Genomic DNA, 26,172 nt, shown 5'->3' with positions numbered 1-26,172 from the left:
GCCTCCCGATTGGCTGGGGGCGGTGGGGTGAGGGGCGGGCGGCGCGGGGCACGCCGGGAGCTGTAGGCCGGGGCCGGGCTGCGCCTCCCGGCGCGCCGCGCGCCGCCGCGTGACGGGGCGGGGGGCAGCGCTGCCGCAGCGGCGGAGGCAGCGCGCGGGCCCCATTGTGTGGCGCGGCCGCCATCTTGTGCCGGAGGGGCTGCGCGCCGGGCCGCCACCTCTGTCCCGGACGGGGCCTCCGCAGGGGGCCGGGGCCGCCCCTTCTCCGCCCTGGGACGTTCTCCCCGGCCGCTGCCGTGCCCCGAGGCGGCGGGAAGGGCTGCCTTCCGCGGCGGCCCCCGGGGCTGATGCGCGGCCTCGGGCAGCGGGACGCAGCCGCCGCGCCGGGCCGGGCGTGAGGGCCGCCGCCGCGCCGCCTCCTGCCCCGTCCCTCCCCGCCCCAGCCCGAAAGCCGATGCCGCCACTGGACCAGCGCCTCCCCGGGCCGCGGGCGTAGCGGTGGGCGCTGCCAGCGCCGCTCCCCGGGAGGCGGGCGCCCGCCGCCCACCGGCCGCGGATCAGGAGACCGAGGGCCGGCCCCGAGGAGCCGCCGCCCGCCCCATCAGGCGAGGGTTAGGAGAGCCAGCCCCAGCGCCGCACCCCGCCCGCCCCGGCCGGCTGGAGAACCGGGCAACCGCGGCGGCCGCACCATGAAGATCAAGGATGCCAAGAAGCCGTGTAAGGCCGCGGGGCGGGGGGGGCGGCAGCGGGGTCTGTCTCGGCAGGAGGCTCCGAGGGACGGGTTTGGCAGCTGCCTGGGGAGGAGGCTCTGCTTGGTCCTTGCGACCCTGTGAAGCGAGGATTCGGGTGATCTTACAGACCAGTGTTTGCGTTGGAAAGGCTTCTCTTTGAATAGAAAATTATACAGTCAGGTTTTTGGGGATGGGTACTGTTTTTAATGAAGATGGCCCTTAACCAGTGTACTAAACACCTGCGCAGGCAGCTGCAGTTGCTACAGTTCTATTTTTTAAGGGCTAATCAACTTTTGACTTTTTTTAGAGGGAATATTTGTTAATATTGGGGTACAAGTCTTTCATTAAAATATGTAGAATGCTCCCCTTTAATAAGCACAGCTGTAATAATATTTCTTACTATTTATTGTTTTCTAGTTCCATATTTGTTTTGAAGGGCACAAACATGCTTCAGGCCCAGGTGAATACAAACAAATGTCTAAAACTGCACTTACTTTTCTGTGGGAAGAGAGAAATGGGTTGAGTAAAGTTAGTGGATGTACAAGCAGTGTTTTCCCAGTATAACAGCCCTGCAAGTCAACACACCTGTCAAACTTACACAGGTGTACCCTAGCTGAAAGGGGTGTGGGTATTACTCCACGGTTTTTTCTTTGTCATCATGCTTAAAGACTTTTTTTCAGGGTGAGTTACTATATGGAAAAGATGGCTAGTCCTGAAGAGCTAGGCCTACTGTTAGTCATATGACATGCCTGACTAATGAAGAGCATACAACTAAGGCACTGTATTGGAAGTGTGTATTTTAAATGTATTCTTTGAGCAGCCCAACAAGAAGAAACTCAACAAATGTATTTAATACAGGAAGTACTAGTGTAGGTCTAGAAATAGCTCTAAACACAGAATTGCATTTGGCTGTGAAAATACTTTTTGGTGTGTTAAGAAAACCAACCCTCAATATGCATCTTATAGCATGCAATTAGCCATCACCTCATATTAGCGCCAAGTGTGTGGAATTTGCTGAATTTACTGTTGTCATGTTTTGAATAGTACAGTTCAGACAACATTTTTTCCCTGGAATAATATTTAAGGGATGATATCAAGACTCTCAAGCAGTAAGTGGCTGTAAGACATTATAGTGGTTGGTAATTTGGAATGGTGAGAGTATGGCTGCTGCTGCAGAAACTGCTCGTTTCAGGAGTGTCTCTGCTGTGCCTCAGAGACTTGTTTTCTGTAGTGGTAGACTTAAACCTCATGTTTAAATAATGAAGACAAATGTTATCAAGAAGTTTTAAATGCTTAAATGTGCTAAATTTGTAGTTGCACTCTTGAACATGAACTTTGGTGTTGGTTGGTTCACTTTGGTGAATGTGAACAATTGAACCTAAGCAGTGGAGGGGAAGAATACAGTGTCACACTACATTGTTTATTTCCTCTTGGCTCTTTAATGTATTTTGAAGCCGGTAGCTTTTTTAAAGATAATTGCACTTAATTTCATAGGCAACGAACTTTAGACTCATTCTGCACATCTCTGCTCCTGGTTAGTCACACTGACTGAAATGGGGGAGCGGCTGAATGTTTGGAGAGGAGCAAACTCACAAAAGCACTGAAGATGGAAAAGTCCATTGATGTTCAGGGATTTGGTGCCCAAATACTGCTGTCGATTTGGCTTATGTGCTCAAATTGACTTGAAGGCTGAGTTGGGCTCATAATACCACTTTTAGATTGTTTAGTTACAGATTATTTGGCTAAGACAGTTGTAGGCATGTTTCAGTACAATTGCTGAGTGGGTATACATTTCTTAGGAAAAGTATTTAATCATCTACCCTGGAGCCAAATTTGATGCAGGGGAAAAATGGTTAGTTGTAAGAGCCTCCATAGTGGAATTGAGGAGATTGCTTTAGCCTACTTGTACTTTTATCTGTGATGCTTAGCATCATGAAGGAAAGCACAGTTGCACTAAATGCCATGTCTCTCATAAGAGAGGTGAGGGTAAAATGGAGACACCTAACAAGTTCAGAATTTCTGATACGAATGTGCTGCCTAGACATGCTTTGTGTGGTCCTCCCTTTCACATCATCACCTGCCTAGTGCTGTTGCTACTTTGTTGTTGTAAAAACTGTGAGAAATGCAGCTGAATTTATGGAACACGGCTTCTGAGATTGACGGTCTTGAAAGAGGCTAGTAAAGGGCCATTTAGATTTGTTTTGCGGGTGATGGGAGGTGGTAGGCATTTTAAAGGAGGATAATGGAAATGCAAATTAGGAAAACCTTGTACAAAGTACTTAGTGTAGCAGTGGAAGCTGGGGAGGTTGTGGAGTCTCCGTCCTTGGAGGATTCTTGAAAAACTTCCGAGGTCTTCAAGTCTTGGCTGGACAAAGCTGTACTTGACCTCATCGCGTGTTGACAACTTTCATGCTAGTGTGACTGAGAGGTTGCACTAGATGACCTCCAGAGGACCCTTCCGACTAGCAGCTGCGTGATAGCTCTTCTGAGGAAATGCCTGTGCAGAAGAATGGCTGGCAATTGTAAGAGAAACTTCCAAAGGTTATTTGGGGGGTGGAGATGATAATGTGAGAGCAAAGAGTCTTGCGGAACCGCTGCTGTGTGAGGTCTGCCTAAAGGAAAGAGAGGAGCCGCTCATTCAGAGGAAGCTCTTCATGTTGGTGGGGAAGGTGAGGCACCCCAGAGTCTAACTGCGTTTGCATCTGTGTTAGATTATGCCTCTGCCTGCTGTATCTCACTATAATAAAAACACTTATCCCCAAAGAGATTGCTGCTGAAATGTCAACAAAATTAACAGAATGGGCAAGGAGGGAGAAGATGAAAGCAGTGATGTTTTGTCTTGTATTAGCTTTACATGGTATCCACTTGCAGATGTGATAAACCTAATGAAGAGCAGTTACAGTAATTGCAGATTACCACCTGTCGTCCCACTGTAAACGTGGCCTTTCTGTACTGTGATTAGAGGTGGCTGAGTGGGAAAGCGTGGTGAGTTTACAGAGTTTGATGGGGAAGTTTTCCCATGAGGGAGACAGGAGGATGTGGCAGTGCATGTCAGATACATTTAATTTGTGTGTTAATTCTGTCCAACCCAAATCTATTTTGAGCTGACTTGGGATATTTGAACGAAAAACCTTTTACAAAGCTTGTTAAGCAGAGGGACTCTCCAGTATCTCAAGATCTGAGGACATCTGATGTGCAGTTTTGCTCTCATAGGCACACATCCATGTAACATGGGTACAGCAAAGGCACTTTGCTGCCTAGCCACCAGGTTAATCCCACTTGATTTAGCAGTTCAGCAACTTTTTATATGTTTCCTTTTAACTTGTCCCATTGGATGTATGTTAGCTACTTTAGTCTACTAACTGATTTAGGTGTTAGAGTTCACCATTAACTTTTACTCTGCTGTATGCAGATGTTTTAGGGAAATAAGCGTAAGGATATATGCATGTACATAGAGGAAAATGCATTTGAAGAAACTGCAAGATAGGTGTAGTTTAAGTTTCTGTGTTTATAAGCACTAACTGTGTAATAGGTCAGTAGAACTTTTATATAGTTAATATGTTTTTCTTGTCAGTAATCAGATAAGAATGGAGTCAAGGTTAGTTTTATTATCAGAGGCTACGTACTGAGATGAATTAGAAGATAAGGTTTGTGCATCAGAACTGATAGTACTGCATGCTTTCATAAAGAACTGTTGCAGTGCCGGCAGAAGTAAACTTAAGTTTTCACGTGACTTCATGATCATTTTCCTTTCATGTATTTTAAGCCAATATAGAATCATGAACTGCAGCACACTTTGGCAATTGTTCCCCAAGCTGCATTTGTACTTGAAGTGCAATGGTCTTGTGTCTTAATAATATGTAAGCTTTCTTACAAAGATGACACCAAATCTGGTAGCCTGTTCTCTTCTGTCACTGACAGCTGTGATGTTTTTTAATTATTTTTTTTAATGGTGCAAAGCTCCCTGCTTGAATTAGGAGGTAGCTGCTATTCCTTGAAGGTTAATTCTTGTTAATTTAATGCAGGGTTGACCCAGACTGTTATTTTATCTCACAGTGAGAAGGAAGTATTTTAAAGGTGTTTGTGTTTCAAATGTATCATTACATTCATAGGAAAGAGCTTACCAGTAATCTGTTTCTTAGTTTTTAAAAGCTAAATACAAATAGAGTGTTGAACTGAAGAATCTTATGCTTGACTGAATAAAGGAGAAGTAGTTAAGCCTTTGCATGTGTACTTTTGCAGCTCTGGATCCGAAATATGTGTACAAAGTCAAAGTACTAGTATGTGGTCTGGGTGGAGAACTTCGAAGGTCCTCTGCTCAGCTGAAGCAGAACCCAAAGAAAAGGAAAACACTTCAACCTTTGTGCTTGTGTTGGCATGAGAATGACTTTTTACTGTAATTATTTCCATTTGGCATATAAAGACCTTACATGATAAGATATAAGTAACCTTAAGATTGCTGCCAGAAACTATGTACACCAGGAGCTTGAGAAGTGAAAACACAAGGGAATGAGGCCTCCCTGTGTAGCACTAAATAATAATTTAAAAAACAACCAACAGCCATCAGCATGGCTTTTCTTACTAGGCAGAACTGCTGCATTATTGCTTGACCACAGCACCTTGTGACTGCACTCTTCCCATGCAGGAAGTGCTTTTCTATGTTGCAGGAAGCGGTTCTAGGGAATCCTCTTAAACATCATTATTTTTTTCACTCTGAGCAGCTTGCCTTTCAAAGCTATCTTCACAGCATGTATGGAACAATCTGTTGCTTTATGGCAAAGGTTCCTGGTTGCTGTGTCTACGTAGGGACCACAGTGGCTCCTAGCAGAGCTGGGGAGTGAAAGAAAATCTGGATTTGGAATTAAGGAGGTTGTATTTGTATATATGTATTTGGAAGTAAGGAGTATTGTGATACTCCTCTTGATGTCCTAGTGGAGACGGTTCAATTTGGTGTGAAGTATCACATTAAACCATATGGGTTTTGACTTCCCAGTTTGTGTTCTACTTTGCATATTTGTCTCTTCTCAGATAATAAGAATACGTATTTTACATATTTTTAAATAGAGCCTGGCTTGACTTCCTAAAAGCAGAATGCCTGTTTTTGAAGCACTTTTATGTCACCTGTCCAAGGCAATTGGGCTTTTTCAGTAAAAAGCTCCATTCTTGCTTTTCTTTTTTTGATTTGCAGCTGACCTCTGCAGAGAGGAGCTGAACTTTGAAAAGACAGGGCACTGGATTTGTTTCTGTGAATAGCAGTTAATTTTTCAGCAAGGAATACTTATGAACTGTGTATCACTTTTTGTAGAGTCTTCCTAGGAATAAGGACAGTTATAAAGAGCAAGAGCTGAGGAAAATCTTCTAATGACCAGATCCCCATAGAGCTGCAGAAAAAGCCCAGTCGAAGCTATGGAATGATGGTTACGGTTGCGCAAGTCCTCAAACGTGGTATCTGCAGAGCTATAAACTTGGATCGAAGGTTGTGCAATTGGCATTGGTCTCATCCAGGCACCTTTCTTTAACTGTGAGTGCCGTAAGGATCAAGCTGATATCTGAGAATATTTTTTTCAAAAGATTGTGCTGCTGTCGTCCTGCTCCTAGATCTCTCACACAAAGAAGCATGACCCACACATATGAGTGTAAAAATTCTTTTTGTAAAATCCTTTCTATATTCCCATCCCAGGGTACACACCATGCTATTTTTGTCTTGTTCCAAGACAGCTTTCAAATGCAAGACTGCCTCAGAATTAAGTTTTTCGTGGATTTGGGAGACTATACCAACTACAGATGCTGGTATATATGCTGCAGATACCATATGCAGTAGTGAAAACTCTTGTGCTTCGAACATGCCTCAAAAAGTAACAACATCACCTTAAGCAGACTGCTCATATATGAGCTGTAAAGTAACACACAGGTCCCTTTTATGGCATGACTTAAAGTAGACATGTCATCTCCAGCCGTTGCCACAATTAGCCTGGCTGCCCTCTGGAGGGGAAGTCTTGTAGGAAACTCAAGCATGCATAGTGTGTTTTCTGAGTAGTCCTCCATCATGAATCTCTCTGTGGCCTTATTTTAACCCTGCAAATGAAATCACTTTTTCTCAGTAATTCAAAGAGGAACTGGTGTTTTCACATGGGTTCCTGTTTTCTCCATTCCCCCTGCATCCAGATAGGATGGAGCCAAGATCCACCCAAAGCAAACTGATTTGAAGCCTACAGCGACAGGAGAGTTCACAAAGCTTCCATGTTGTGTCCACATACAATTACATTCTAACTCTGTAGAATCTGTGTATTTCTAATCTTTAAAGGTAGCTCAAGCATGGATAAATCTTGTATCCTTGCAGTCTCAAAATCACAGCTACAGTTCAGCTGACTGTGCTCTTGCCATATATACATATGTATGTGTGTGTATATCCCCTTCTGTGTTTGGAAGAATAAATGGCTTTAATTTTTCTGGCTAGACCTGTATGTAAATCAATCAAGAGTGGCTTACATACACAAGAATCCTTATGTAATATCTTCTTCTGGGCTGCTGGTTTAAGGAGTAAGTTAACCGTACGTGGGCCCAGTTGCTTGCCAGAACTCCTCCACCTTGCAAATGAAACTTGAGCAATGTACTTACCAACCAACTCTTGACAAATGTTCAATAGAAAAATATGCAACTTCTTGGGGTTTGTCGCAGAGGTGAAAAATGACCTATTTCTTCAGCCTCAAAATCCTTAAATTCCTATTACAATCATTCAGTTAACCCAGAAAATGGACATTGTATGGCATGATCCCATTTTTCAGCATAAATATGTTCTCATTTGAATTACGGAATTAACTTCCTTACAGTTCAACTGTTCTTGTTTTTTACTTGGTGTACAAGGCTCATAAAGCTTAAGATTTTTATAGAGTTCTGACTAATGCTATATTTGCAAAAGCCCTTTGGATCATTTAATGTGGGATGCAGTGGATCTTCTGACAAACAGGCATGACTTGCACCAAATCTTCCTTAAGCTCATTGCTTGGACTATTCAGCTGTTTCCCCCTCCCTCTTGTTGTGGAAGACTAGATCCTGGTTATTTAGTAGGCCCACTGAGCAGGAAGAATCCCAAGAATTTTAGGTGGAACTTGGCTTGCTGTGTTCTGGGCTGGATTGACTCCTACAGACACTTTCTGGTCTGCTGGGTGAATCAACTTCCCTTCTTTGGTTTTGGTCTTGTGACATTGTTTACAGCGAAAGGGTGAAACTTATTTGGATCGCTTAATAAACCATCAGTTAATTGTGGTCAAACGGTAAGATGACAAATTTTCTTCTGTCCAGAGTTGCAGTGCAAAGAAGTCATGTATGCAGTTGTAAAGGCAATTCACATGTGACCTTATGCTCAGTCTTATGCTTAGATCTCAGCTTCATAGAACAGTTACCAGGTTTATAGAACTTCTTTATTCCCACTTGGAGCTAGATTTTACTCACAGAATTTATCCTTGTATTTAAATTTTGTTTTTCAAGATGAGTAAGGTTATTGACTCAATATTACTTGCTAATATCTGACAATATTCTTCAGACATCCATTCCTGAAACTTGAGGAAACTTTTAAGCTTCTTTTCTTAACTTTTGCACTCATGTTATAAATGAACTGGCACGCAGCCATCCTTGACTAAATACATTAAAATATTTTGGTAGGCCATTCTTTTCAAGGATAGATCCCACTGGTGATGTAAGTCCAACATAATAACATCTTACTCATGATGAACATGTTAACATCTTTTCAGTTTTTTTCCTGAGTTTCATGCTTCTATAATATATGAATTGTATCTGAAGAAATAAATTTAAACTCTACAGAATATTTAAAAAACCAAAAACAAACCAAAAAAAAATCAAAGCAAACAACCCAGCAAGTGATAGGGTCAGTCGGGGAAATAAGAACACAAGCTTCCCAGCTGGATGTTCAGGATCTTTCTTAAACTTACAAATTAAGTTTTAAACACTGTTTCTGGAAGATGACAATGGGGGAAGCCTCAGGTGAAGCTGTTGACTTTGCTGTAAAGTTGCTGAGTATCTCTCTTGCCACATGCAGTTAGGAAGATTTATTGATACAGGCATGTTCAAATCATGGTCCCAGATGACATAAACCACAGAATCCCTGTTAGGAATTCCAGTCACCCCACAAAAGTGACAAAGACAAAATACTCGGGGTTTAGCATTGTTGTTTTGTGGTACAGAAATTCCCCCTTCCTACCCAAGGTACAAAAAAAGAAAAATGGAACCCAGATTCAATAATAATAATAATAATTTTCTATCTTGCGTATGCATCTTAGTAGTACCTTTTGTTAGCCCTTTGTAACTTCAACGGGTATATGAACAGCTCTCTTCAGGTCCATAAATTGGGCATCTTAATTGTGTCAATTCTTAAAATGCGTGCAAATAAATTAATGCTTCCCTCTCAAACAAAACATGTTACGTGACCAAAAAGTAACTGTTAGAGGAGGAATACCTGTCCTGCAGCTCTTGTCAGCCATAATGTGTAACCTGCTTTCTCACGAGTGTGCATTGCAGTCTTTGTGCTAAACTGTCAAAACTATTCTTTTAGGAGTGAAGGTTACTGTAATCCTGTGTTCTCAAAAAAAAAAAGTTGAATTTTGTTGATGAGTTGGTGTGAAAGATACAGTGTATTTTGGGGAGTTTTTACTTGGGCTTTCTGAGCACATGTGACAGCATTTAAATGTGTAAATACAGTTGCTCATTTTTTCCATTCTTGTAACCAGAGGGATATTTAAGATCACGTAATGGAAATGAGTACTAATTCTTTGTTCCTGTGAGAATTTTTGTTAACATCTGCCTTGTTGAAAGGTGTAGCGTTGGTTTAGTCTTAAGTTGTTACATGTATTGCTTTTGCTTTTTAATAAAACTAATCAATCAATTCTTGTATCTTCACAGCTTTCCCATGGTTTGGCATGGACATTGGGGGAACTTTGGTGAAACTTGCATATTTTGAACCTATTGATATCACTGCAGAGGAGGAGCAGGAAGAAGTTGAAAGCTTGAAGAGCATTCGCAAATACCTGACTTCCAATGTAGCCTATGGATCCACTGGCATTCGAGATGTCCACCTTGAGCTGAAAGACTTAACGATTTTTGCTCGAAGAGGAAACTTGCACTTTATTCGATTCCCAACTCATGATTTGCCTACTTTTATCCAAATGGGAAGAAATAAAAACTTTTCCACACTACATACGGTGCTCTGTGCCACTGGTGGTGGCGCTTACAAGTTTGAAGAAGACTTTCGCACAGTAGGTAGCCTATCTGTCCTCGTACCGAAGCTGATGCTAAAAGCGTTGCTGGTGATGGGTTAAAATAAGCAGTGTTTTGAAAAACTATGGAATGCTCAAAGATTATTAATTATTAATTTGTTTTTCAGTCTTAAGTATGGTAATCTAGAAATGCGCTTTCTGACATCATCATAATAAACATGAAAGTCTAATGCTAACAGCCAATTAGAAACTTACATTAATGCAGTGAAATGCAGGACACCCTTGTGGAAGTTAGCCACTTTCTAATCTGTGTTTTCTCTGATTGGAAATGTGCTTAAATTGCAGAGGTGCTTGAGTCATTTTGGATTTTCTTTCCTAAGCAGTCTTTGATGATAGGTTTTCAATGTTTGTGGGTGGGATTATCCTCATTAATTTAGTCCAGTGCATTGTTTAGAGACCCGTGACAAAACATGTATCTCAAAACCAGTCTTTTTTCAGCTGCGGAGTGGTTTGGGGTTTTCCTGAGGTCTTTTGCCTCCTCCCTTGACAATTGAAATTGATCATTTGTTTAGATGCAGTTTCTGTCTGAAGATAGTTGTTACTGAGAATCTCATCACAGTATCCAGTGTGCACATGTCCTAGCTTTAAAGTGGCTGCAGACCTCTTGTGCTCCTCGAAACAAGAAGGCTTTCAATAGCACAAAATGTTTTGTTTCAAAAGTCTGCTTGTATTTCCATTCCTGTGCCAGTCTTGCGTTGAGCTGGTACAGCTCTTTGTGGAGTAGGGTCACAATTTCTACAGCAGAACTAATTCATTACCTAAAACCCCACAGAAATATTTTATGTTGGAACAGTTCCCTGATCTGCTCAACAATGAAGCTTTACAGTTGTGCCACGGCAAGAAAAGCTGAAGGGGCCTGGGGGAGGAGGTGGGGACTGGCAGTGCTGTGATCTGGTACTGATGTCAGTGTGCAGTCCAACCTCATCCTCAACTTCGTAATCGGACTGCAGGCTGCTTTCGAAGCGTGAGCTCATTTGATTGAGACAGACTGTCTGGGTGTTTTTCCTCTTGGATTAGCTGCCTAATTGAACACTCTAACTGTTGGAACTCTGTGCTGCGGTAAGGGAGAGAGGGTGATCACTCTTGTTGTGGAAGCCCGGAGTTAAATAGGATTAAGAATAGTGTGAAATTACAGCCTTCCTGTAATCCACAACACCTGTTAAATTGTCTTTGTGCTTTATGAGATAACAGCAAATGTCATGTGCGAAACTGAGGAAGAACTGTAATGAGCCTAAAGTCCCATGGAGTTTCTGACCTGTGGTTTTCTCATGATCTTTGAAGTGTTAATAAAGTTGCAGGGATACTTAGTATGATGCCACTGAGGTTTTATCTTAGGTTTTTATCTGCTGACATCTTAAAAATTACTGTTTGACTTGAAAGATGGGTGAGGAAACCCACAAACCTTGAAAAGATGTGCAGGTGTGTGAGTTTCACCAAGGTGACAGTGGGGCTTCTCGGTGACCTCTTTTTCATTTAGATTGATGAAAAATCTTGCTGAGTTATAAATACCTGCTTTGTGCTTACCAAAGCAGATGTTCATACTGCCTGTCTATTCTTGATTCAAGTCTGAGGTCTAGATTTACAGTCAGAGTAACTTCTAATTGATATACTCAGAGTTTACCTCAGAAAAAGGTAAATTACTGTTCTTTGTTAGCTTTATAGTGGGATTGAAGTTCCTGAATTAGTCGCCTGAGATAGCTTCTTAAAGTTAGGCAGTACAAATATACTGATAAATTTGTAGCATGTTTAAGCAATGTTAAAACATGTTGACACTGGCTTTTTTCTTTTTTAACACAGATTGGAAACCTCCAGCTGCACAAACTGGATGAGCTTGACTGCCTTGTCAAAGGCTTATTGTATATAGACTCTGTCAGCTTCAATGGCCAGGCAGAGTGCTATTATTTTGAAAATGCCTCAGATCCTGAGAGATGCCAAAAGATGCCTTTTAACCTGGATGATCCATACCCGTTGCTGGTTGTTAACATTGGTTCGGGAGTCAGTATTTTATCAGTCCATTCCAAAGACAACTATAAAAGAGTAACTGGAACAAGGTAACTTAAAAACCTAAGTTGAGGTTGTTACTCTGTGGAACGATGCGCCTTCTGTTTGCAAAGTGGCTCCTCTCCCTGATTTCCCTCACCTATCCCTTCCCTCACTCTGTAGCATGGAAAAGTATTTTATCTTTAATTTGCAGCTGCGTTCATTGAAGGCCATCGCCGTAGTTCTGTTACTGAGAAGATTTAGCCAGTATCTCCTTTATCAAACACAGAGTGCTAGAAGTGTTCCGTAGTGAGTGTTTTATAGGTTTTTGTCTTAACTTCAGATAATATGTCCAATGAACTTGTGTTTCTCTTGCTCCACATGTTATACAGACAACAACCAAGGATGTCGTCATGCCAGAGTCAGTGGCATGATGTGGGTATTTAGGGAGTTTTAGTCTCTGATTAAGTCTTCCAGCTTACGTTTTGAGAATGTATAACTATTTATTAGCTCTTACTGTATGGTTAGCTTCTTCTAAATGACTTGTATAAATGTTAACTTGATAGCTGTTTGTGTAGTGAACCTCGAGCGAGAAAGCAGACAGCTTGATGTCTTAAGTTGAAGGGCTTTATCTGGTCAAATTTTTCATCAGACATAAGAATCTTTGGTGTGAGGAAATACTATTTAAAAGCAACTAGTTTTCTTTCTTAGTCTAGGTGGAGGGACCTTTCTTGGTTTATGCAGTTTGTTGACGGGCTGTGAAAGTTTTGAAGAAGCTCTGGAAATGGCATCCAAAGGAGACAGCACGCATGCTGACAAGCTGGTTCGAGATATTTATGGAGGAGACTATGAAAGATTTGGCTTGCCAGGATGGGCTGTAGCATCTAGGTAAGCAAGAGATCTTTTTGATGGTTGTATTGCTAGTTTGGGGGGCTTCAAACACAAGACTTAAACTATTATTGCAGAGGAAACTATTTTTTGCAAACTTCCATTGTAGTCAAGTTATGTTTTCATACTAAAAGTATATTTACTCAGTTTTCCTGAAGATTAAAGGCCACATGCAACTGCAGATGCCTCCGAGCTGGGTATTTGAAGAAACCTCATGTGGTATGTCATATACAGCTTTACATGAGTCAGAGGGAATGTGAGGTGATTACAGGAGTGGCAATAACGAAGTGCAGAGGAAAACCAAAGCAGATTACTTCTTGACTTTCTAGAATCTTTTAGTAGGGACACTGTCTACAGGGAAGGTGAGTGGAAGAAGACATTTTTGTTGCTCTTACAGTAGTATCTCTTCATTTATTTTTTTTTTTAAAGACTCTGCTTTTTATTGATACATGGCTGTCCGTACGGGCACCTGGCATAATGTTTTAACTACTTTTCTCACTTATGAAAGGTGTTGAACATAAACAGTTTGCACCATGAGAACGAATGTGTTTTTCTGACAATTACAGAGGATTTTTGTCATAGCTGCAAGTTTTATTTCCATTGTGGACGATTATTGGTGATACTATAGCTTCTCTACCCTTAAGAAATGTAAGAAGAATAAACTTTGGGAGTGAAACTAATATGTATGTAAGAGACTTCATTAAATCTTTGCTCTTATTCAGTAGTAAGAGGTCTTAATTCATGGTAACTTAATTCTTCTTCCTCTGAGAAGGGAGTCCAAGCTGAGGGAGGCCAGCTGAGTCCAAGCCTTTTCAGAGAGCGTATGCTGAGAGGTTTTAATATGTGCAAACTTTACAATTCTAGTCAATACATCTTAACTGTTTGTGTATATAGATACTTTTTGTTCTCATTTACAGATCCTTAGGATCTTTAATGAATGTTTGAGTTTTAGAATAATCAGCCTTATGTCTCTTCTAACTGACTTTGATATGGTACAGAGTCTGTAGCGGTAAAATACCATGTGTAGATATGGATTCTTGTCTTATTTCTTCTTTTTTGTATAATTTGTAAGAAAATATCTACTGTGTATTGTAATGGAAATGTCCTTCTAATCTAGAATTCTTTATTTATACAACCTAAATAGCAGTCTGTCAGCTGTTTATTTTCTGCAAGCATGAGAAGTGAGGATTGACCAGTCAGACTTAGGCATTGACTTAACTTACAGTGACTAGGTGTGCAGAGTAGTCTTGCCTAAGACTAAGACTACTTTTCGCTGTGTATGTGTCTTCATGAACGTCAACTATCTGAACAAAAATATTTTGTTGGTGGTCGTTATTGTAATAAGATGGACTGTTTGCTGTGAAGGAGTAAATACACACATCGTACTATCAGTTGTCAAATTGCTGTGTTTAATACTGACTTAAAAAGGGAGCACCATAAGAACAAACATGAGACTTAAGTTCTGTTATAGCATAAAAATCACTTCTGAAATTACTTCGAATGCATATGAATCACTCCGTACTTAATGGAAATTTTTCCTGTTACAGTTTTGGGAATATGATCTACAAAGAGAAGAGAGAGTCTGTTAGTAAAGAAGATCTTGCAAGAGCCATATTGGTCACCATCACCAATAATATTGGGTCTATTGCCCGGATGTGTGCCGTAAATGAGGTAAAAACATCTGACAAGGAAATGATCTGTCTATAGGTCTATTACTTGGTTTCAGATTAAATGACTGCTGAAATGATGTATCATTTTAAACCTTTTAGTATGTTCTCAAATGAAATGAAGAAATTCATGTAGTATTAAAGAATTGGTTCAGAATATTTTGACTGTCTTTGGAGAAGTGGGACAAGGAGATATCTTTGCCAATGGGGCAGTAACCTGAAGAGGAGGTCTTCACACTAGCTTTGTTAGGGAATGGAGCCCAAAGCCTGCAGATAAGCAAGGGAGCAGGGGAGTACAGGATGTTGTGACGAAAGGACTTCAAGTCCCCTTGTGAAAAGAGGATGACTGTGGGCCCAACTTAAGTCTCTGTACACAAAGACACGCAGCATGGGATACAAGAGGACCTGTAAGTCCTGGTTCTCATGAGGGACTATCCCATCCTCTATTGGAAGCGTTAACATGGCAGATCACAAGCAATCCGTACTTCTCAGTCTGCTGTGGACAATTTTCTGACACAAGTACTAGGCAGGCTGACCAAGCAAGCATGGTGCTGGGCCTGCTCTTCATGAGTGAAGAACAGGTCAGGAATTTCAGTGGCAGCCTTGAAATAGTAGAGTTTAAGGTCCTGAGAAAAATGAAGAAAGCAAGTAGCAGAACGGAGACTCTAGATGGACTTGAGTAGAACAGGATTCTGGTTTGGGGGGGGGATTTAGGAAGCAAGATCTTGTGGGAGATTGTCCTAATGGCATAAGGAGCCCAGAGTAGCTTGTTGATCTTCCAGAACAGCATGCTCACGGCAAAAGCAGAAGGGTGGGGTACAGACTGACTAGGGAGAAGCATTGCAGAGGAGAGGTGGGTGCTGGCAGAGAAGTTGAACTGCACATGAATCAGCAGTGTACATGTGCAGTGATGAAGGCTGACCTTGTACTGAGATGCATTAACAAGGACATAGCAGGTCAGAGGCGGTGATACTTCGGGCATGACATTTTTCCCTTCCTCCCCAACCACCATCATCACCAAAACAGCAGCAGTAACAAACTAGAACAAGTCTAACAGACAGATTACCAAGACAGGGCCCTGCTCTGGAGCACCTAACGTATGAGAAGACACTGAGGGATCTGGATTAAGCCTGAAGAAGCTGGAGCCTGAAAGGGTTGTGTCTAGCTAGAGAGAGTTACAGGGAAGACACTGCCAGATACAGCCATACACAGCAAACGGATGGGAAGCAATGGACACAACTTGTGGTATAAGGGAAAAAAGTTGCTCACAATGAGAGTGGTGAAGCCTGGAAATACGGACTCAGAGAGGGACTGTGGACTCTCTGTCACCTTTTGGAGAGTTTCAAAACGCGTGACTTGAGCAACTTGAAGTTGCTGAAAGACCTGCTTTGAGTGGTGCGTAGGACCTGATGGCCTCCAGCAATTTCTTCAAGCTGAAATTATTCTCTGATGAAAGCTTGTAGAAAACCTTGCTTCTAGTTGAGCATTATTTTTAATTTTTACAATTCTTGAGGCTTCAAATTGTTTTGACACCTGCCTTCTTACTGGTTGATACAGAGTCTGTTTCCTGCCATCTTCTGTTTCTCAACGCTCTGCTAAAAAGAACCAGTATACATTCAGTTTCAATATGATTAGCATGGACAGTCAAGAACCTATGGAAGAATACTAGATATAGGCATAGGACATATCGGTGTTTGAGCACCAGGGATTTTCTCATTCATTATCAACAAACTTTGGATAAAGTGAGGTTTAGTAACAGCTTTCCTAGAGAAGACTAAGGGTAACTTGATTCAGAGTTCTGTTTAAAATCTATGGAGGTGATTTAGTCTCAGAAATATCAACAACGTTGTTAGCTGCAATAACTTTTGCTGAGGAGCCAGACTAACATATTTTTCTGGTTTTAATATTGCAAATTCTCCCTCAGTTTCCTCCTCTGTCTTTCTCTCATGCCTGTCTTGGCGAAGTGAGTTAATTTTGTGGGTGTTGAGTTAATTTTGGCTTTTTTGCTTTATGGCAAAGCTTGATAACAAAAGAGTTGAAATGGGGGTGAAGTTGACAGTACATACTAGTAGTCTGAGTGTGAGGCAAATGTATGCAAAGGGTGGGGGTAAAGAATACAAATCAGAACTCATAAATGGCACAAATTAGCTTTATTCCAAGGTTTTTTTGGTCTAATTCCAATTATGTCACAGAACTACAAATCGTAAGAAATGATTAATAGGGATCCACAAACTAATATCTTGAATTGATGTATAAAGATAAAATGGATTTAATTATTTTGGCTTCCTGCTATAGAGCAGAATTACATTTGTTTGGGTAGTATGTTTATTCTGTCTTCCCTGTCTTCACTGCTCAAGATGGTGAAAAACAGTTGCACGTTTTGAATGCAGGTTGAATTGTCATACTAGTTTTTGTAGCAACTTAGAGAAGAGTATTCATCTAATATAATTAAGCGCTTATTTAAGCACTATGTTAAGCACTAACACAATTAAATTTTCTTTGGTTCTTGCTCTCATATCATTAAACCAGTATTTAATGTTCCTTCCACTTAATGTTGGATTTATTTCAGTGAACGGGGGAAATTGAACAATTTTCACTTTTTTTTTACATTTGACTTGATTAAAATTCACAGCTCGCTTCTACAATTTGAGTCTTAGTCTAATCTTACACTGAGGTATATTGAGGTCTGAAGATGAAAGGAACATCTGTTACGTCTTACTGTCTTCGGCTTCTTTACAGTGCTGCCTTGTTGCATATGGATCAAGCAGCATTGTACAGGGCTATGAAGGCATTGAGTCTTCTCTACCAAATATAAGTAATAAATATGAGTATAAAATGAGTATAAGTATTTTTCATTTAATTTCACTTTTAGCGGGGCTGTTTCTTTGGCTTAGTTAAAATGCTCACTTAATTTAAACAAAAATGCTGCTTCTCTGTAAATTAAGTCCTTTAATTCTTGAGGGTTGCATGTTTTTTCCTTTTCCCCAAGTATGCTGTGTTTTAAATTTTGGAACCATGTTTTAATTGTGGGTTGTTCGGGGTTTTGTGGGTTTTTCGTTTGTTTTTTTTTTCTTGCTTGAGACAGCGTTCTTTCATAGCTTTATTTTTCAAAGCGGTGTTAAAGAGTGAAAAGACTTAATCCTTTGCTGTTTTTCTTTTCTTAGAAAATAAACAGAGTTGTGTTTGTTGGCAATTTTTTACGTGTGAATACTTTATCAATGAAGCTTCTTGCGTATGCACTGGATTACTGGTCAAAAGGCCAGCTGAAGGCCTTGTTCCTAGAACATGAGGTATGCCATGGCTTGTTTATCTGTATGTATTCTTTTACCGTAAATCAAAAATGCACATATTGAGTAGCTCGCATACGTGTGATAACCTGAGACACCAAGTACTCCGTAAACCTTGGAAGTCAGAGGAGGTTTCTCATACTGTGTTGGTTGTCTGGGGACATTTCTCTCTGCCAGGGAAGTACTTCAGTCACTTCAGGGTATCTCAGTTCATGCTATAGATTTTTGGAGAGGGACAAGAAAATCTTAAGCTCTGCACTAAGCTTCAACAGCCTTACCTTGCTTTTGGGTGGCAACAGTAGTAAGTATTGTATTTCAAAAGATTATGGAGAGATCTAAAGTATGGGCCTTTGAAATACTTACATTGTTCTCAACTGAGCTTGGGCAACATCCTGAAAGTTGAGACTGCTTTTAACAAGGACTGCTTTCCTACTGCCACAGATACACCTTAAATTTGTTGTTGCAGTTTTATGCTCTGGGACTAACCTGCTTTTGGGCAGCTTCTGCGGTCTAGGTCAGTATGTAATGCTGAGAGGGTTGACCTGTTTTGGTTAAAATATAGGCAACTAGTATTAATTACCTGGGAGACTTATAGCTTCCTGGCAGTGGGCTGGCAATTTTTGTCCTCAATTTGTTGGTCTGCAAATATTACAGCATTACATCTATTCCCTTTCACTTGATTCTAACAGCTTTTTTCCTTTATGGCTTATCCTGAGACAGACAGTAGTCTGTGGTGGTGCTAGTGTCAGCAGTAATAGCAGAATGGTTCCTTGTTAGTTCTACCCCCTTAAAATTTTTCTTGGATAAATTTTCAATTCTTGCATTTGGTCAAGTGTAGGTTCCAGACACCTCTATATTCCACAGTTATAGGGAAGGGGAACATCTTGTTTTCCCAGAGGGAAAAAGTAATCCAACAGGAGAAGGTAGTTTTTTGTATGCATGTAAGTATACAGGCCAAAAAATGGTGTTGAAGCTTGGACAAAATTCTTAAAAAATGTGAGGTGCAGTTAGTTTAAGAAAATTCTGATTTGTACCTTAGGAATAGTGTTGCTATGGATATTGAAGATCCTTTGGCAACCAGCTCCTGTAGGAAAAACAAACCAAACCTGATTTCCGTGCTTTAGGAGCCACTGATGCATGTCTTAGAAGTCCTGCGGTGTATGGGGAGGCTTGGGGTGAAATCTCCTAAAATTAAATAAGGATAAAATGTTTATTTCACAAAGCTTTAAAAAATTATTATGAAAGATTGTATATTGAAAGTGTATGGTGTTCTTTCTGTAGCACTGGTCCACCAAATGCTTTGTTGTCATTGAAACGTGATTAGTGCAGAATTCAATACCCTACTTGAACCTGAAATATTTTTTTGTTTGTTTTGAACAGGGATACTTTGGAGCTGTTGGTGCTCTTCTTGGGCTGCCAAATTTCAGCTGAGATACCAGATGTCACTACACTGAACTATTTTCCATCTGAATGATACTTGTTTATGGCAATGGAAACTAAATCTGGGGAGGGGAGAAAAAAATAGCAGATTTTCTGTAACTGTTTTTAAGAAGTGATGAGCTACTGAGTATTGCCATTATAAGGAAGGGGGTTTCATTCTGTTGGGCATTGATAAATGAAATGTGTGGGGATATCGTTTGTGTTCTTTGGTACATGTAGCCAATATCGAACTTCTAATATGCAATACATCCTCTGAAAACAAGCTTCCAGAAGAAGGAATGCCAATCCTTTAAGTGCTCAGTGTGTTAATATTGCAAGTTTACTCCTGAGGCTTTAGGCCCATCAGTTTTGTATATAATTGGTGAATGAAAAATTATTTTCTTTAGTTATACTGTGTTATGAGCACAATTTCCCATGTGTACTTACAGAAAGCAACTTTAAAAACAGTAAGGTACTATCTACAAGATGAGGAAATTGTAGACAATTGCTTCCCACAGTAAGAATAGTAATTATTTTATTTTTATGTGTAATGGAAATAATATTAATGCTTTAATTTTTCGTGGGAAGAATAGAAACACAAAAAATCAGCCAAAGCAGCAGATTTATGCAGTTGATGTTTTGAAGGTTTTGTGAAGGTACTCACTTGTCCTCTTCGTTTATTTGAAGATCCCCTCTGTCTTTGGTTGGATTTGGAAAAAAAATTGATGAATGAAGGCAGGTTTGGGGGGTTGGGATTTTTTTTTTAAGGATGTGACTTCCAAAATGCCTTCTGTTTTTTTTCGTGTCTCATTAAATTTGACATCATGCATCCTTACTTGTAAAGGTACCAGAAAGGCTGAGAGAATTGAAGAAATCCTTATAAAACAGACTAAAAATAGGATCTCATAATTCTGGTGCTTTGGCTTATTTCTGTGGAGGTTTGGAAAATTTCTGCCCCATACTACCAATTTGAAAATGTGATTTTTCCTTATTTTTGTAAGAGTTGATCAGAATCTAATTAGATGTTGAAAATGAAAGGTTGTTAGCTTGCTTCTGGATTTGGAAGTTTGTTTTTAAAAGTTGCGGACTGCATCAGAGTTTGTATTGCAGCACCAAATGGACCAATATTTAGTGCACTTGCAATATGGAACCATTCATCAAATTGTGGCCTTGGGATAAAATCCGTACTCTAGAACTGATCTTTGGGTTTTTCTGTATACTTTTAAAATTTACAGTTGTGATTACTTTAATAAGTTTAGCATTGAAGCCAGGGCATGAGATGTTAAACTTGTAAGAATATTATACAGTCATTAACTATATGACTCTTTGTAGACTAAAGAGCTACCCAATTTTATGACATCATTTTATTGTTAAATATTTCCTATAAGTGCATGAGGAGCAACCAGACTAGAACACATTCATATGTTGGGTTTTAAGGTGTTTTTAAAACTGATTGCTTGAGTATTCCACAGCATGGCTGTGTTGTATTCATGGACACATCCACATAGTGTGTTACAAACCCCTATGTGCTATTTTCAGTCTTCTCTTTCTTTTCTTAAAATTGAAAGCCCCATACTAACATCATGTGGGTTGTGGTTTGTTTGTTTTTTTTTAATTTCTGTGGTCCTTTAAGAGTACAGTAACTTAGAGTAGCCAATTCATTAAGCCCAATGCTAATTGCAAATGCAGTTCCATTTATTGCTGTTTTTTCTGGTACTCATACTACATTTCTGTTGTGCTTGCTTTGATGTTTCATTGTAGACATAAAAAAAACCAAACAAAAATTACACTGACAGTTCAACCAATCTAATGCTAAATCAGAGCATTTCAGAAAATAAGTGAATATGGTTTTTATAGAATGTCTTTATAAGTGCTGTATGCCGTTCCTTTTAAGTGAGAATTGACTAGGGAAAATAACCTTTATTTGGTTATAAAACTTTGTAAAACCTTTTTTCTGAACATTGTGACAGCCTCCTGAAAATTTTGCAGATCAACTGCATATTTTTCTTGCAAAGTGAGGTACTTAAGACACATACTACAGCTTGATTAGAAACAGTTCCTTGAGACCATATTTATTGCTACTTCACTTCTCATTTTCTGATACTGAAGGAGAGCTGCTCTTGAAGCAGTAGTTAGAAGTTACTTGTATGTTTAACCAGAAGCATATGTAGAAGATGATTACCTAATGACTGTGGTTAATTTAAACCATTTGAAGTTGATATGACCTAAGATACATTTTTAAAGTTAATTGTACAGAGTTACAGAATAAATCAATGGAGTAATTCTTGAATAGCAGTACTGTATAGAAACTACTGTGAGAATCAAAAAGTATGCCCTACCTCTGTTTTACTTCCCTTGAGCTTCTAAAAAAATTGGCTTCCTTTTGCTAGTTTTATCAGCACAATTATTACTTCATTGCAAGAGCAACCAGAGAAGTTTTCAGGCCCTACTGTAAAGCCCAGGGGCCCTGTATTTAAGCCACATCTTTGGTTTCATCTCATTTTCTCTTCAACTTATTACTAGAGTCTCCAAAGATTGACTCTACCATCAGTAGAAGTGCTAGGCGTCACAAATAGCTGCAAGATAGGCCTTAAAGTCTTTTCATATAGATTCTCTTCTAAATGGGTTGAAAAGGCTTGGTTTTTTTCATGCAAATCACTTGAAGTAAGTTGCTTTTTCCTGATCGTCTCTGTTTTTACTTTCACCATTGCCATTTCTTTTCCTGAAAGCTAACTGGTTGAAGCAGCTTTAGAGTGAATTGATTCAATGAAGAGTAGAGAAAATTTGAGGCTTTCTCAGGGCTACTGTTGTCTTTTCAAGTGGAACCACTTCTAGAGGAAAGTTGTGTGAAATTTCTTCTTCTAAAGTAAAGTGTAAAGCTCATTTTGAATGTGTAATCGTTTTCAGCTCAATCAGCCATGTGAGTGCCTTTTAATTTTTTCATATAATGCCAGTTTTGCTGGTACTTGGGACTTTATCCAGGAGGTTTCCTAAACAGTGTTGCTTACAAGAGAAATGGCAGATATTTTTATTTGCCATGGAAACGATCCCTTCAGTCCAGTGTAGCTAGGGATGCCAGGAAAACATCATCAGGTTTCTGGCTTCCTATCCCTGTAGCCCTTATATTGGGGTAATGCTTTTGCATTTCATGGTCTCATCCCTCCAGCTTGGTCTTTTTAAGTATTATGCACAGTTTTATTCTATCAGTAAAGATCATGCAAGTTTTTAGTCAGATAAGTATGGATTCTTTCTGGCCAAAGTAGTTCATTTTTAGATGAAGCTATTCCAAGTTGATATGGCTGTTAAACTTAACCACTTTCACCTTTCGAGTTCTACTACGATAACTGCAATTTGAATGAGAAGGGAACAACTTCCACGATACATTTTAAATATTTAGCAAGCTGGAATGAACATGTCCTCAGTGTTCTTTACTGAAGGTAGCAGAGGTTTAAGTATAAACACTTCTTCATTCTTTTAGGAAAGCCTCAATAAATGTAACAGTTCGGAGAGAAGCAGCACTGGTACACTTCCTTTGTCTTATAGTTTGGTCCAGATTTTCAAAGCGTGTTCAGCTATCTGACCTGCCTTTTGAAGATCCCTCTCCCTCTCCCTCTCCCTCTCCCTCTCCCTCTCCCTCTCCCTCTCCCTCTCCCTCTCCCTCTCCCTCTCCCTCTCCCTCTCCCTCTCCCTCTCCCTCAACACCTCCTGAGAGTTACAGCATGGAAGCTTCTCATAATGAATTAAATATTCCTTCAGTAGTACTGTGAGATTTCTCCTTGCATTTGAGTTGATGGTAGTATACATGCAAGGTGATTATATTGCCTTTAAGGGTTGTAATACTAGCTCTTTGTCTCTGTCCAGCAGAGGTCTTCAGGAAGTATCTACTTCTGGATTAAGTTGCAATAACTTCTCATTTCTAAATGTTTCAGAATAACAGTTGGAACTAATTAAAGTGTCTTCTATCAAGAGCAAATCTGTGCTTCTTAAAGACTAGATGGTGTCTTATGCATTCAGTCATCAACTTATGTTAATACCTAAATTTGCATTCAACCTATTTTTAAATATCACTCTCGCTCTTAATGTTCTGGATACTAGATGGCTATAATCGTGAGGAAACAGTTCGGTTGAGTTCAGAACAGAGATGAAGGTCAGTGCAGTTCTGTTGAGCTAGTTGTGGTCAGCTTTTTATCCCAAGTCCATTTGCGCACATAATGAGAATAGTGTTTGCCTAGAGACAGGGCTTTCTGGATTACGTAGGTTTAAAAAACATGTAATATGTAATAGAGCTTTGCTTAATTTAAAAAGTGAACAAATCTGTGACTCAGATTAGAAGTATTTGACAGAGACCTATAGATCACAGCACAGAGCTAGGAACGCACTCGACACATATAGTTACTGTTTTGTATTAATTTTTCTGTTTCCTGTTAACGCACAGTGAGAGGGGGCAAACTTAATCGTTATGGATAAAATGGGTGAATTAAGGCCTCAGACATGACCATGGGAGATAAAAAAAAAAAAATGCTTTATTACAGTATAGAGGGATAATTCCCTGCTTACGTTCTTTCAAGTTTTACTGATATACTCCAAAGTACATTGCCAGTATTCTGTCATCTGTGATAAAATTACTAATTGTTTTTTAAAAGTCTGCAAAGAAGCCTGTTTTATTTTGTTTTCTTCACGCATATAAAGCATATTAAGTATTCTAAAAAACACACTTTCTGAAAACATCTCAAAAGATGCTGTAATATATTTGTAACTATTAATGTGCTAATGGAATATATTTGAGCAGTCTAGGCTTGCATAACTGAGTGCCAAATCCTGCTTACTTTAGTTACTTGAGTAGATGATTCTCTTAAATGTGGACTGTTTTAAACTTAAGGAGCAAGATTTGGCCTCAAGGTTTTCTGCCTGGGGAACACAGTAATGCTACTTGGCATATTCCTGCTGGTGCTAAATCATTTGTTGAAAATAAAGATTCTAAATAGAAATTGTAAATAAAATATTTATGGCCTGGTCCTTTTGACAGACTTAAAATTCATCGTTTGCCAATATTTTTTGGCCTTATTTCAAGTTTCCCTTTTTTGTTTCTTTTAGAGTGTGTGGACTGTGTTTATTAATGTGGCAAGTCATTGGCAGGTTTGGCTTCCTGTGCTGCTTTCTGTAAGGCCCGTAACATTCCCCTTGTGTGCTACGATACAGATGGGTTTTCATTGCTGGATTTCAGTGTTATCCTTCATCTTGTTTTGTCATTGTGGCTGTTCAAACAAACAGTATCAAGTGGAACATGATTGGCTTTTGTTCTCTGCTAAAACGTCAAGAAAATCAGCCATGACCGTAAGCATTTGGGGAAGGTGTTGAAAATCCGAAAATACCCATTTAAAATAATTTTAAAAGCTAAATATGTTAATTAGCCTTGCCTATAAAATAAACTGGAATATGATGTATCAGTTGCTAATCTTTGCTATGAATTGCTAGCATTTCACAGTTCTTCTAGCATCAATTTCAGAACATTGTAAATACAAGCATTGGGAGGAGGTATATTAGTTTCAGCTTGTGCATTATAAAAGAATTTAATTATAAGACTAGTGAATTAGTATTTTGAGACATATTGAATTATGACATCTAGAACATGAAAATTAGTGTGTTGATGTTATAGAAATAAGATATACAGGGCTTTTGATAATCTGCACTTTTTTACGTTTCTGAGTTTTGGCGTTTTAACAAATGAGTATTTAATTTTCCATCTACTGTCTCGTCATATGCAGGCCTTCTAATCACCAATTGCTGTCTTCAAATATTTGTTTTAGTTAGTTAGCAAAAGGGACAGGCGAATTTATAAATCGTAAACCCCTGTAGGATGGAAGTTCTCCGAAGAGCCATTTGGTTAAGTTGCCTTATTGTGTTACATTGCACTCTCATATTTTGTCTCCACTTTCTTGTTTACTGTTCAGACACTGAAGATGTGATGTAAAAATATATGCTACAAATTTTTATTCATAAGTTACTGATTAATACCTTTGTCACCTGTTAATACAGCTCTTGTAAATGATAACTTTATGCCATCTGTAATACAGCTCTTGTAAATTGTTTAAATTATTTTTCTTTTTATAGATTCTCATTGCTGAATGTACAGATTGGATCCCTTTAATATGTCACTGAGTAATTTTGTTGGGGCCCAAATATAGCCAATGCTGTAATTCATCCCATCGAAACTGTAAATAATTCTTTACTGCTTGTTTGCATGAATGAAGTTTGGATTTCGTTTACTTTGTCATAACCCAGCTCCTCTGTGATGGGCCTACTTTTTACAGTTTATTTTCCTGGTTTTATTACCGTTTGTTCTGTATGAATGTTGAAACAGTACTTTGTCTTTTCCTAATAAATAATTTGAGATTGTTCATTGTTTTGCCTGCGTTTCTGGGGTTTGAGGGAGGGATTTCTGGGTGTGTTTTTCTTTTTCCTTTAGGATCATAAATTGCTGTGATACTTGATACTGGGGGTTGTGACATAACCTTTTATACTAAGGAAACGCGACTGGTATGGTTTTCATTGTCTTTTATTCCTCTCCTTTAATAAAAGCCTATGCTTCACAGTTCTTAGATTCCAGTCCTGGTTTTGATGTTCTAAAGAACGCTGGTTTTGCAGTCCTGAAGTAGAAAGCGTGCTGTGAAGCTTCTGGAAGCTTTTGCTTTCCAAATTAACTTGAGAGCACATGCTGATTCACGCACACAGGTAACTCAGAGTGGTATTTTTCCTGGTGAATAAAATACTTCATCTATAAATCGCATGTTATATATAAACTGCAATTACTCTGTTGTTCTTTGCTTATGTTTTGGAAAAGCCAAATTACATTGTCCTGAAGCTGTTCTGACTGGATGCCTAACAGGCAGGAAGTTGTCAGGAATGAAGT

At 39.5% G+C, this 26,172-nt stretch overlaps 1 protein-coding gene across 4 annotated transcripts; it reads left to right on the top strand.

The window, feature by feature from the left end:
* Window positions 1-140: 140 nt before the first annotated feature.
* Window positions 141-25,662, top strand: PANK3 (pantothenate kinase 3). Of its 4 annotated transcripts, none has more exons than XM_054217353.1 (7): window positions 141-717; window positions 9,648-10,000; window positions 11,819-12,072; window positions 12,713-12,889; window positions 14,437-14,560; window positions 17,721-17,846; window positions 19,224-25,662. In XM_054217353.1, the coding sequence occupies exons 1-7, from the start codon at window positions 690-692 to the stop codon at window positions 19,272-19,274; spliced, it is 1,113 nt and encodes a 370-aa protein (XP_054073328.1). In that variant the 5' UTR covers window positions 141-689; the 3' UTR covers window positions 19,275-25,662. The 4 variants fall into 4 exon arrangements, with proteins under 4 accessions (XP_054073328.1, XP_054073329.1, XP_054073330.1 ...); XM_054217354.1 differs by lacking the exon at window positions 141-717 and adding an exon at window positions 798-6,252; XM_054217355.1 differs by lacking the exon at window positions 141-717 and having other exon boundaries at window positions 9,870-10,004.
* The last annotated feature ends 510 nt before the right edge of the window (window positions 25,663-26,172 follow it).

Source organism: Rissa tridactyla, chromosome 11, assembly GCF_028500815.1.
Source record: "Rissa tridactyla isolate bRisTri1 chromosome 11, bRisTri1.patW.cur.20221130, whole genome shotgun sequence".
In the NCBI taxonomy this organism is placed as follows: domain Eukaryota; kingdom Metazoa; phylum Chordata; class Aves; order Charadriiformes; family Laridae; genus Rissa; species Rissa tridactyla.
This window is presented reverse-complemented; position numbering and strand designations above follow the sequence as displayed.